The following is a 13,753-nucleotide window of genomic DNA, read 5'->3' as shown; positions in this document are numbered from 1 at the left end:
ATTAGTCAAATAGATAATTTATATATAACTCAAATCTATGGTCAATTTTTAATGATAGATAACATCATAGAATACTTAATTCAGAATATATATGAATCTTAATTAAAAAATAAATGTATATGTATATATATCTTTCCAATTTAAATTTTCTCCACATAACTAAATTAGGATAGCTCTAATGCCAATTGTTAAAATTATCCTAATTAGATTTTAATTTAATGTGTGAGAAATTAAAATTTAAATACGGGAAGTTCGTACCTTAATTTGATTAATCATGAATCTTATCTTTTTAGATTTTGCATGGATTAAATGATTCTTTAATCTCTTTCCTTTAAACTTTTTTTATGGAATGGTTTTTCAATTTGATGAATACGTCAATGAATTTCTCCCTTGATGGGGATGCAAAGAAGAATTGCTCGTACTTCAAATGGGACCATTACCGTTAAATATAACAGACATTTAAGTTAGTTATTATAGTTAGGTCATTTCTAATTTAGCCCTTTATAAAATTAGAAATGTCACTTAAGTATTCTTACTTTATATTCATGACAAATACACTTATAAGCCATAAACTTAATTTCACATTAGATCACATTATTTTGGCTTATATTAAATATGACATAGACACAATTATTTATTATAATGACTCTATAAATCCAACAATATATTTTTTTTAAGTGTTTAAATATTCCTATACTCTTTTATCGGACCATCTATATATTTGTAACTTCTATATTTAACTACGTGCACAAATATGAAATTATTTGCAATGTGATGATATATTTTTCCTTTAGAAGAGAAAATAACCGCATTTGGGAGATATCCATATATAGCAACTAGGGAACCTCATGCATCAACTAACACTGTTAGTATGAGATTTAGGGTACTTACTTTTAATGATATTGCATAACTTTAGTGATATTGATTTCTAGTATTATTATTTTGTTGATAATTATTAAAGAATTAATAATAAAAAGAAATGGACCAACTTTAGATTAGCCCCCACAACCGTGATCATGAACCCTAATCTTTTTTGAATAATTGCATTCATCTTTTTTCTAAAGTTGTATTAGCCAGATAGACTACTACAGGCTCTATCTCATGGTGATGTGACCTCTCAATAATTGATTAATTCTTTTGTATAATTATTATAAGAAATAATTGAAAACCCAAATGTATAATAAAAATATATATATTCAATCCCATAAATTAACAGTTAATTAATTGTGGTCACTATATTACACTTTTCCGAATAATCCCTTACAAACTTAATTACTACCTCATTAACAACAAGAAATACTACATAAAGGTTGTTGGTAAATCCTTTTTCAACAAGATTTGAATGAAAGTGAGGCGGAAAGATAACTATTACTATGGTTACGGCCTTGGTTATGAGTCGTTTCCTTCTCGATCCGCCACCGGAGATGGTGAAATTCGTCGAGAGAACATGGTAGACGGAGTGGGCCAGAAGTATGGTAACCATAAACTTCTTGTGCCTTCTCGAGAAGGTTTTGGAAGAGAGGATGGTGTAAATAGATTATCGGGATCACGAACCTTTGGTTTTCGAGGCTGCCATCGTCTAGGCCGACTAGAACCGTCAATGATCCTTTCTTCACCTTCATCATCTTCTTTTGTTCTTGATATTGAGTCATGTTTTTATGAGTGATAGCTGATTTGAAGAAGAATGAGAATGAAATTGAGAAAGAATGGTATGGTCACTTGGTGTGTATGATATAACGGCACTAGACATTTATATATATAGACTATGAGGAGACTAGAAAAAATAAAAAGTAGAAGACTTTTTTTTCTTTTTTTTTGTGAGGCCATAGGGAATTCTAAAGTCTTAAATGTGTGGGCCCATCTTTGAATTTTGGGTTAACCCAATCAAGAATATTCTTTATTTGACCATATTTGTAAGCACTAAAATGTTTTTATATATATAATATTTTATCTTTTCAAATTAAAGTGTATCAATTTTATTTTCTTATATAATATAACACAAATATTAAAAATTGGGATTTCAAAATATTATAAGTTAGATTTTAACTGTAGCAGTACTCGTTTTTAAATAGTGATCTCGAACAATCGTACGAGCATCATGATAAAATTTATGTTAGGGTTGAGATGAGTCAAGTCCACCAAAAAAAAGTAAAACAATTTATTCAAAAAATCTCATAAATTTTAAAACTTTTTAATTTAATTAACTATTTATTTTTCTAATTCTCAAAAATAAGTAAAATCTATTCTAACATACCAATTTCATTCATGAATTCTCCAAAATCAAAATTCTAGTTCACCAAAACTTCAAATTTTGTGGATCCATCCCTTAAGTCATGTGAGTTTAACTAGTTAGTGTTTAGAAGTCATAAGAATTTGATTTTAAGAATGATAATAAATTAAACATTTCATTGTTGGCAAAGGACAACAATATTAATTATTATAGATTTGTTTAAGTTAGAACAATATGAGTGACAATTAAAAAACTTAGGTGTTTATAGTGGTTGTCTTAAGATTATTTTGTCTCGGATTCTCTATTAGTTAGTGCCTAGTGCTAGTCATAGTCACTATACACATACACATCTAATAATAACTTATTATCTCCATATTGTAAGATGAAATGGTGGGTTATAATTGAAAATTTTCTAAATTTAAAAAAAACTAATATGTTGATTTATACTCTATATTCATCTTACAGACCGCTCTGTTTATGTATTTATTGAAATGATATAATGTTGTATAAGTTCGTTTAGGAGATTTGTGAACTATCTCAGAAAAGAAGCTACATTATCATTTGTCAACTTTCTCTGAAAAGAAGCTACATTATCACGATTAACTTATTCTTAAAGTAATAATGATCCGAATTTAGGGTTTTTTTACCTTTCATGTTAAATAAAAAACGGCTTCTTAAAAAGATCGACAAACAAAAGATTTGATGACGACATCATCAATAATGTATTAAAAAGTTTATTTTTGTATAAAAAAATGAGAGCAAAAGTATTAAAAAGGTATTTATGAACCTCTTTTTTTTCACTTTACATAATTTAAATTAATTTCTCAGTCAAAAGGATGTATAATAATAATTAACAAATATTAAATATCAAGGTTAGGCACTAATAGCCAGCCTGTGGTTGTGGGGTTTTGCTGTTATTAGTTACCAATATTTCTACTTTAGAGACTAAGTGAGTTGTGATGCAATATCAGCAATTAAATTCATTTAATTCAATGACACAAATACAATCAATATTTATATTTGTATTTAGAAGTTGAAAAAATATGTAATTCTTCGATTTCTTTTGGGATAAACAATAACAAATATATCGAAAGGCAAGAGGATAAAACACGCTCAAACTTCGGAGATGTTATCTACCCAAACGAAACGACTTCACATCGTAATGGTCTTGAAGAAACAGCGATGCTCTTTAGTTAATGATTTAATTATCCATTCATTGAAATGGCAAATTAAAGTGCTTCATTCTGTTTGTAAAGTTGTTTACTGGAAAAACAATAATTTTAGAAATTTTCGATTATTCCATATATAATATAAAAGTACATTTGTACCTCAATTGGATTCAAATCATTGTTAGGTCAAGTTTTAAAAAAAAATATTTATATCCTTTTCAAATTATCTTTCTTTATTTGTTAGAGCGTATTCCACTAGGTTTAAAAATATTCAACCATTACATCCTTTTCAAATTATCCTTCTTTATTTGTGTTTTTTTTAAATGAAGAAAAATATGAGATTGAATGACTTCTCTTGTTTTATTTTTAGAATTACTTTTATCATTTAAACTATGTTATGAATTATTTCATACACTATATCATTAATTATATCATTAAATTTATTAATTAAAATATTAAAATATTCTTTATTTAAAATAAATAAATAAATTATTTTATCATCACATATTAATATCCTTTGAACAAAAAACATATTTTTTTAAAATTACCGTCAATCAAACTTATTAAAATAAACTAAAATTTCTCTATTTCATTTGTCTAAGATTAAAATTTGAAAGGCTTGATGGTGCAATAAATTAAATAAATAAAATTATTATTATTTTTTAATAAGGAGTGAGCGAAAGAAATGGGTAGGAAATAACGTGTCATGACATCACTAGTTAGAAAAAGAAGAAAGTGTGAGAAGATAAAAATGAAAAAAAATATTAATTTTTTCATTATTTCTCTTTTTTTATTTATCTAATTTTGGGTGACAAGTGATAAACGAGCGGTCCCTCTTTCTTTCAAGCTAGTATCTAATCAAATGTAATGAATTAAAAAAAAAAAACTAATTAGGAAAATGTTTACAATAATAGTGTGGAGGGTCCAAAAGACATTGTGGTTGGATAAGCTTTTTTTATTTTATTTATTTAAATAAAGTGGGTTCCTCCCTTTGCCCCCTCCCAAAATAAAGAGGAATTATTAATACAAATAATTATAAAGGTTAGTTAGTGTACCTCTTTGTACTTTCATTCAATCTGCGGGGACCTGTCTACATTAATTAATTCATTATTTCTACTTATAAATCAATTCACTCTTCATCTTCACCTTCAAATTACTAAAAATAAAAAAAATTATTATGTGAGTATAAACGTTGTACTAAAAGTATACACTAAATTATACTAATTGTATTTTAATATGATTTTTTTTTATATTTTTATTATTGATATAATAACTTTATATAAAATTTATATCTCGTATTTGATTTAAGAAAGTAACTAGTTATTTTAGATACAACACTATCTTATATTATTTAATTTTTAATTTCTCATTATACTCTTTATTAATAATATATATATATATATATAATATATTTTATTTAATTTTAATATTATTATTATATATAATTATTTTTAATATTAATTAGTTCAATATTTTAATTAAAACATATTTATTTACTTTTACAACGATAATTTTATTAATTTTTTTATATTTACTCATAGTATAAATAATATTTTTATTATAGTTTATTTTATTACAATTATTATAATATTTAAATTAAATAAATATAATTTATTGTTTATATTATAATTAAATTTTTAAATTTTAATTAAAATTACATTAATTATTAAATAATAAAAATACAATAAATTTTAATAATAAACAATATTATTTATAATATAAATAAATATAAATAATAATAATAATTTTAAATTCATATTTATACAACTTATACTACATTCCTATACTATTCCTATACTATATACCAAACACGAAATTATAAATTATATACAACTTATATCATTTCTTATAATTAATATCAAACATCAATGACATATACAACTTATACTACTCTATATTATTTATACATCGTTACAATTTATACCTCGTTACAACTTATACCTTATATAATTTTTATCACATACCAAACGCTATCTTATTTCCTATAAAAGTCATACCCTTTAAATTCAAATTGTTAAATAGTATGCGTCAATAATAATTTATAATGATTTTGAGAATATAATTTTTTTTTTATAAAATACTTAAAGAGTATGATATGAAATAAAGAATAATAAATTAAAATAAATTATTTTAATTAATAAATTGAATAATTTAATTAATAAAAAAATAATTAATTAAACTGACTTATTTAAATAAGTTCAATCGATCGAAAGAAGTTTCCAGAAGTCATGGTGAAAACTATGTCATTGAAAATTAAGCTCAAATTCAAAAGTCAACTAGGGTTTACTTTTGCCCTCATTATTGACTTCAGTTATAAAATAAAATGAGTTAGCATTCAGATTGACTAATTTTTTGGCAATGACCTCAAATTTTAAAATGTTTTGTCTTAGTTTTATAGAACAAAATAAGAGAATAATAATGCCATTTGTTTTGAATCAAATGATAATACTAATAAATGAAGAAGAATTTTGAGATAGAAAGAATATATAATTCAATTTTAATTTTAACCACTCTCAAACAAATAATGAAATTGAAATATATATTTTAATTTCAATTCCAAACTCTAATATTATTTGAAAATGATAATTTATTACTTTTATAACTTTGTACATGTTTATAACTAATCAAATTATATTTTAAAACAACTCAATTATATATAAACAACTCACAAAATGAAAAAAAAAAGGAAATGTGATATGAATAATACGAATATTAGACACAGTAATTACAGCTTTTAAATATTGTGATATAAAAACAATATTAATAAATATTTCACTCAAAATTTGAATATTCATTTATAACACTAAACTTATAAAAATATATAATTAAGTTACAATTATTTTTTATTAATTTTACACTAAAATATTAGATATCTTTATATAATTTTTAAAAAATGCTTAATTTTTTTTTATATAGTCCAACTCTACCAAACCCTTTTAAATGGCATACTATATATACTTATATCTTTTTGGCTTAAGCCTAATTAGTAAATATATTTTTTATAGATAGATCAAGTCTCACTAAATGACCAATTTATATATAATTTTTTTTTTGTATAAAAATATGACTAATTTTGTGTTGAGGGTTTCGAAAAGCACAATAATTGAGCTAGTATGTTATCATTCTTGTGTGCATAATTCAATTATTAAAGTATACAAATAGGTCCCTCAACTTCTAAATGTGGGCACTGCAACTACAAGGACCTCAAAATCTTTTTCCACCTAAGTGGGAATATTTTGTTATGGATCTCTTTAATTTATTTTTAATTTTAATTTTCTCTCCCAAATTTATGTAAGATTAGAGTCTTTGATTTAATTAGGAGCCTAAACCAAATCGACCGGTTTAAACTGAACTAAAAATTGAACCGATCAAATCGAATGATCGACAATTTATAAAATGGTCAAACCGAAGGTTGCTCGGTTTAGTGACGGTCAAACTGTAAAACCGACGTACGAATCATAGTTAAAAATTAAAAAATATATATTAATTACAATTTATAGTTAATACCTAAACATATTAAGTTTTCAACCATTGAACACAATTACAGTTAAAAATTATTATTTTTTTATTTGCTTTCCAAAATTGATATAAGTTTTTCAAAATAAATTTTATCAAATTAATTGAACCAGCTAAACCTGAATTATTTGAATAATCAAAATCTAAAAAATATATTTTCAATCTCCATATATTCAATTATATCACTCAATTTATTAACTAAAATATTAAAATATTATTTTTTATTTTATCATCATTATATTAATACCTTTTAATTTTTTTATTAAAAAATATCATAACTCCTCCAAATCATTTTTAATCATTACTTTTCAAATAACTTACACCAAAAAAAAATTTATTAATCAGAACAGTTTAGTTATATAACTATCCATTGACCAAACTTGATCCAACTCATACATAGAGTCTTAACCCACTAGCCGAAAATACCCATTGGGCCATGCTTAGGACTTGTTTGGTTGGTTAAGATTCTGAGCACACTTTTTAAATTTAATTTTGTTGATATTATTCAATGAAAGGATATATTGCCCTTGTTTTAAAATGTATTTTTCTCAGCAATCAACTGAATGAAATAAAGAGAATGGGATAAGAAAGAAGAGGTTAATTAAAGTCACAATGCATAGTCTTATCCAGAGAGTTCAAATCCCACTAGAAAGACTAGTCAATTCTATTCATATATTTTCCTTTAGTCCCCCTCCATTCCATTCCATTCCACTCCACTCTAAATACTAGATAAGAGTTGAATATTGGATCAAACTTATTTAGTATTAGACTATGTTATGATCACGATGCCATCCGTTGATAGTCATTTTGACGTTGATATCGCGATTAGGATTTGGAGTACATTGAATGAGTGTGATTGTCACTTGGTAATGAAAAGTTTTGGTTATTAGGTTAGGCATTACAATTAAAATTGAGGGTTCAATTCCATTAGCTTTAAACTACATTGTCTAGTCGAATATGAGACTCCAAGCTAGTCTAATCTTCTCAAACAAACATATGAGAAAGTATCTGAAAAATCTTGTGAAAACAGAGCAAATTGGAAGCATTTGTACTCACCCAAATAAGTTATTGATGCAATTCATGTTAATAATTAGTCACCTTAGTTGGGTTTTTGTTCATGTGATGATGATTTTGACCTTCTTCTTCCTCTAGCTTCTTTCTTCTAGCAGCCTCTTCCATTTGTCTTTGGATAAGCTCCAATTCTTTGCGCCTCTCCTCTTCCTTTCTCTGCAATTCCAATGCCTTTCTTCTCTGAGATTCTTCCACTCTTATTCGATTCTCTTCCAACATCTTATCCAGCTCTTCTTTCTCTTTTCGTGCTTGCTCCTGCAATTTCATTCTCTTTAAGTTAACAACAGGTTGGTTAAATATCAAGAATAATCCAAACAGACAGACAGACAAACCTCTTTCCGTCTTGCCTCATCAAGTGCAGCTTCCTTTTCTTTCTTCAGTTGAGCTTCAACATCGTCAAACAACTTCGTTTGTGCTTCATGTATTCGCCTCTCTATTTCCTTCTTAATTTCTTCGGAATTTAGTCTCTCTTCAACCTTTTTCCTTATGGCAAGTTCCACTCTTTTAGCAGTCTCTTCTTCAAGATGTTTAAGCTCTTCCTCCTGAAGTCTGATACATTATTATACAACAGCCATCAAATTGAAACATTCTACATTATTATTATACCTTTTCTTTTCTTCATCCTCCTTTCTCAATTTCTCTATTGCAATTTTCCTCTCAGTTGCGGCCAAGCTAGGGCTTCGAGACGACTTGGGAGGTGGAGATGGAGATCGGCGACTTCTGCGGCGAGGTGGCGTACTTGGACTTCTTCTTCTTCGTCTGTTCATGAAATTTCAAAAGTATTGAAAGAAATTGCAATGGCAACATGGGTTTTCTTTTGAATCTCAACAGGATTTCAAATGTAGATGATATATGATAACAGGAAACTACTTTAGGCAAGAACATTAGAGATATAGATACAGGTATAAGATTGAAAGATTGAGTGTGATCACCTGGTGTGAGAATAAGAAGGTGACCGGCTACGATCTATTCTAATTCGTCGGCCGTGCCGGAGACCTACCGGGGATGGAGACGGAGAATATCTCCGACGACTATGAGAGGGTGACCGTGATACACTTCTAGTCCTCACCATTGTTTAATCTGAGTTTTAACATCGACAATAATCTGAAATCAGTGGAAAATCTTGCATCCAATTATCAACTTCATCATCATCATTGGCTAAACTGAACTGAAAACCCTAATTCTCACTGTCAGGGACGACTGGACAAGACCGACGATGAGAGCCAGACTTTACCCGATAATGAAAAAAAAAATACATGGCCCAAATGGGGGCATTTCCATATACAGGTCGGCCGGTCCAGTGTGTTTAACCTAAAGAAAATGAACCCAACCGTGAAAAACAGATAGAAACGAGTTTTCACGAATTAAAAAATCGATGGATAAATTGACCGACCGTATATATACATGTTTTGATTTTTGGTAAGTATTATTTTTTTTAGTCTAGTTGTAATTTTTTTTTTATTTCTTAAACTAATAAACCGATTAAACCGATTTTATAACCGATTAAACCGAATCAACGGACGACGATTTTGAAAAAACGACACCAACGGGTAGGTATGAATGAATTTTTCGGTGAAAAAACTGACCAAAACGACCCTAATTTAATTTGTAGATTAATGATTTCGATTAAGTACGATTTTGTCATTTATTTTACCAACAGGTTCGGTTTTACCAGTTATAGTATATCGGTTCGATCGATTATTCAAGTTTATTCGAGCGAAATTTTATCGTAATTATAATTTTCTTTAATTTTAATTCAAACATTATTCTATATTATAAAAACCATTTTACATATTTCAATAAAATTATTTAAGTTATTTTTAATTAATTAAATTTATAATTTATTTTTTAAATAAAATTGTATACAAATTATAATTAAAAAAAATTAACATTATCTATTTTTTATTTTTTTTTAAAATAAAATTATAAATATATAATTAAATTATCGATTATACCAATAGAAAAATAGTTCAACATATCAGTAAAAAGATTGGTTGGTTAACCACTGGAACGATAAACCAATAAAATATCGTTTAATCGATTTTTCAATCTTTGCACATCTCTAATCGGGTCAAGTAATCCACAAATTTTACCATAAATATTTATTCTCACAATTTCAATTTATAAACAATTGTTTGTACATGTAAGGCTGATTTATTATCATTATGATTTGAATTATTATAAATATTTATATATTTAATTTGGTTTATGATTTAAAATACATTTATAAATGATAAATATAAGTTTCGCCTCTATTATTTAATATTGGTGTTGATATACTTGGCTTTCGCATCCTACTCGTTAAAGCTCACCGCCGCCAGTTTCGCCGCCAGCGACCTTCAGCCAGCCTTCTTCTTCTCTTTCTTTATCCGGCCGGAGAAACCCAGGTAACCGTTTTCTCATTTCTCGGATCTAATCTTCTTTTAACATCGATAAGTAAGAGGATGATATTCAATCGGTAAAAGTTTACAAGATTTATATTGCAAATCCGATCTCATCATTCCTTATTAGCTAGTAAGCCTGCATGATTCTTTTTCTTATTTTGATTATCATTATCAGACATTTAAAATCATTATTGGATGTGCTGCTTCTGCTGCTGTTTCACTCCTATTCGTTATTTAGATTTCATTTGTTACTTCTTAACATACAGTTACATTTTTGTGTCAAATGATGCCACCGCCAAGTATTTGATAGAATGCTTCAATATGAAACATGGGTAAAAACTACCATCTTTTTTTCCTAGGTTTAGTTGATGAAAACTTACATGTATCCTATAAGTTTTAGGATAAACTTGTTTTTTAAACTTTTTAAACCTATAACTCAATTTTGTAGCTCTAAAGCCAAAACTATCCTATGCTGCTGAATTCTACCTTAATGATTGATTTAGGCTCAATTGTGAGTTAGTATACAACTTTGTTTAGCAATGTATGAGTTTCCGAAGGCTATGGATGAGGCAGAAAGATGGCGTTTATGCCAAATGATGCCGCATTGTTTTCACATACTACATTATATTATGAGGTCAATGTAGAATGTCAAGAGACATAAATTTGTTTAAGGTTGTTACTAACAATGAAGTTACTCCTATTAAATAATGGAACAAAAGTCTTAGGAGAGCAATTTCACCAAAGTATGCATGACTAGATAATGTAATATACCTAGGAGTACTGGATAGAAACTGATGGAAATCTTGTTCTCATAGGCAATACAATTGTGCGAATAAATCAGAAAAAAAATACAATAAAACAAAGAATGATAAGTAAATCAGAATCACAGTTCTCTTTAAACATATTTTCCGTTTTTGCACTAGAGCTTGTTGTTGGTGTATGTTTCCAAAATACAACGAATTCAGTAGTGATTTAACACAATAATGGTTCTTCTAACGAACTTGACAAATACCTAATTCGCTAATGCATAGAGTCAAAGGAATATTGGGGAATCTACAATAAAAACGATCAAAGGAAGAGGAAGAAGAATACTTGTGATTTTCGGAGGTTGAGTAGGATTATTGGAATGAACTTCCAATTGGAAATGGTCAACATTCAATTGTTTGTTTTTTTGTGATTCTGCATTGAATTGGCAGGCCAGCCATCACCATCTGAAAATCTTGGGGTTTCTTCTTTTCCTTTGAAGCTTTTCTATTGTAGATTCCACAGCATTGCAATTTAGGTACTTGTCATTGTGCTAAGACACCAAAAATAAAATTTAGTGAATCTAAATTCAAATAAGTTTGATAATCAAGAAATTCAAGATGTATTTCTCAAGGGGGGACAAAATCTGATTGAAAACAAAAGAAAGATGTATTTCCTGATTGTCTTACTTATATTTGTCCTCTTATTGTTGACTTCCAGCAGCAATCTGGGAGTGTATTATCGACTCCTAGATGGAAGCTAAATTCTTCCGTTTTCTCAAGATTGTGGGAGTTGGTTTCAAAGCGAGAGCAGAATCAGAAGGCAGACTTTTGTACCTAAAATTGGGATACAGCCACGAGGTAGAACTGACTGTGCCGCCTGCAGTTCGAGTGTTCTGCTTCAAACCAAACGTGGTATGCTGTACAGGAATTGACAAGAACAGGGTTCATCAGTTTGCAGCTGCTGTTCGGAGTTGTAAGCCTCCTGAAGTTTACAAAGGGAAAGGCATAATGTACATTGACGAGGTCATAAAGAAGAAGCAAGGAAAGAAATCTAAATGATCTATCATAACTAATTTATTCAAATACTTCCAGAGTTTTAAGCTGAATGTTTTAGCAGTCTAAAATCATTTTTTACAGTCATATTTATGTATGGATATGGATTTAGATAATGACAATATATTTCATTTCATGGGGGTAAACATCCCCTATAAGAAAAAGTAAAATGATCATATTGATTAGAATGCAAATTTTGATAAAGGGTGTAATTGAAAACCAATATCCACCTAAAATTGAACCGATAATTAATTGAAACCAACCAATCAAATTTAACAGTTAGGTTGAATGCATGCACAAATTTGTCTTAAAATCAAATCATGGTTTGATCCAATTTTGTCTTGCAAATTGATTCTATTTTCTAAGAATCTATAACTCTGAGCTCAAATGGAGTTACAGTTTTAAATCTTAGTTTTTGTAAAATTTTTTTAGTCCGGTTACATTTCAAATTCTAGCTCCGCCTTTAAAGAGATACATATTAATTTATCACATTTCTTACTATGAACACATTTTCTAAGAGAAGAAAGCACACATATTATTATTTTTTAGATTGACACTTGAGCCAATATATAAATATATGTTTAAATGACCTTGATTAACCCATGTAATGTCCTGTTGGTAGACCCACAAAGATGCTCATTTTAGATACAATTTCATGTAATGCACATGAAGATGTACATAAATAGATTCTTATGTTGCGTGAGAAATATGTCTTTTCCCTTCACCCATTCTCTAATGGAGCTCACAAAAAAAGAAGCAAAGAGTAATTTTTTCCCTTATGATTCTAATTCCTTGTCTTCAAAATTTGTTTGGCCGATCACAAGAGTTATCTCCCAAGAGGAGCTAAAGCAGCCTATGGTTGACCTAGAGGGCTACTACAAAGGTAATGAAGAAGCAATCAAGGAATGTGTTAGGCTTATCAAAGAGGCTTGTATGTCTTAGCCATGGCCTCTTCCAAGTGATCAACCATGGAATTTATACCATGGAATTGATGCTTGTCTAATTAAATCTGCCCACAAATTATCCGGTGACTTCTTTAATTGCCAGATAAATGAGAAGCTCAATACTCAAAGGATCCCAAGTACCAGTTGGGAATATACTTATGCCCATTCTAACCGATATGCTTCTATGCTTCCTTGGAAAGAAACATTCTCATTTCAATTCCATCAAAATGACAATACCCAAGTGCTTGTGGACTACTTCAAATCTGTTAAATTAGGAAATGAATTTCAAGACATAGGGAGTAAGTTAAGGCTTTTGTTTTGGTTGTTTAGAATTAAAAAAAAATAAAAACTTCGTATAAAATATCAGAGCCAGGTTTCGATCCTGGGACCTGTGGGTTATGGGCCCACCACGCTTCCGCTGCGCCACTCTGATTCTTGTTGATGCTTATATTTGTTTGTTTGAAAACACAATAAGCATAAGAGTTATTATAATTATGTAAAATTATCTATTTAGTTATGCACAAATCACCGTAGTCTTAAATTATCTTAGTTATTAGTTATAACACACCAAAACCATGACCTTTCGCTTCCATTTAAAGTGATTCCAATAAGAATCAAATCTTGACCTTTTGATTTCTTA

At 28.3% G+C, this 13,753-nt stretch overlaps 2 protein-coding genes and 1 non-coding gene across 4 annotated transcripts; 1 reads left to right on the top strand and 2 right to left on the bottom strand.

Moving 5' to 3' along the window:
* Positions 1-7,817: 7,817 nt before the first annotated feature.
* On the bottom strand, positions 7,818-9,254 carry LOC124921030 (uncharacterized protein At1g10890-like). Its single transcript, XM_047461629.1, has 4 exons — positions 8,919-9,254; positions 8,593-8,745; positions 8,319-8,535; positions 7,818-8,241 (listed from the first exon to the last, which is right to left on the bottom strand). Exons 1-4 carry the CDS (start codon positions 9,056-9,058, stop codon positions 7,999-8,001), a joined length of 753 nt encoding a protein of 250 aa, XP_047317585.1. The 5' UTR covers positions 9,059-9,254; the 3' UTR covers positions 7,818-7,998.
* A 996-nt stretch (positions 9,255-10,250) lies between these two features.
* LOC124921256 (60S ribosomal protein L6, mitochondrial-like) lies at positions 10,251-12,357 on the top strand. 2 transcript variants are annotated; one of them, XM_047461884.1, is made up of 2 exons: positions 10,251-10,373; positions 11,835-12,357. In XM_047461884.1, exon 2 carries the CDS (start codon positions 11,867-11,869, stop codon positions 12,173-12,175), a length of 309 nt encoding a protein of 102 aa, XP_047317840.1. In that variant the 5' UTR covers positions 10,251-10,373; positions 11,835-11,866; the 3' UTR covers positions 12,176-12,357. The 2 variants fall into 2 exon arrangements, with proteins under 2 accessions (XP_047317840.1, XP_047317841.1); XM_047461885.1 differs by having other exon boundaries at positions 10,252-10,373; positions 11,838-12,357.
* A 1,117-nt stretch (positions 12,358-13,474) lies between these two features.
* Positions 13,475-13,546, bottom strand: TRNAM-CAU. Its single transcript has one exon. It is a non-coding gene; the product is annotated as a tRNA-Met (tRNA).
* Between the last annotated feature and the right edge of the window lie 207 nt (positions 13,547-13,753).

The sequence above is a fragment of the Impatiens glandulifera genome, chromosome 1 (assembly GCF_907164915.1).
Source record: "Impatiens glandulifera chromosome 1, dImpGla2.1, whole genome shotgun sequence".
Classification (NCBI taxonomy): domain Eukaryota; kingdom Viridiplantae; phylum Streptophyta; class Magnoliopsida; order Ericales; family Balsaminaceae; genus Impatiens; species Impatiens glandulifera.
This window is presented reverse-complemented; position numbering and strand designations above follow the sequence as displayed.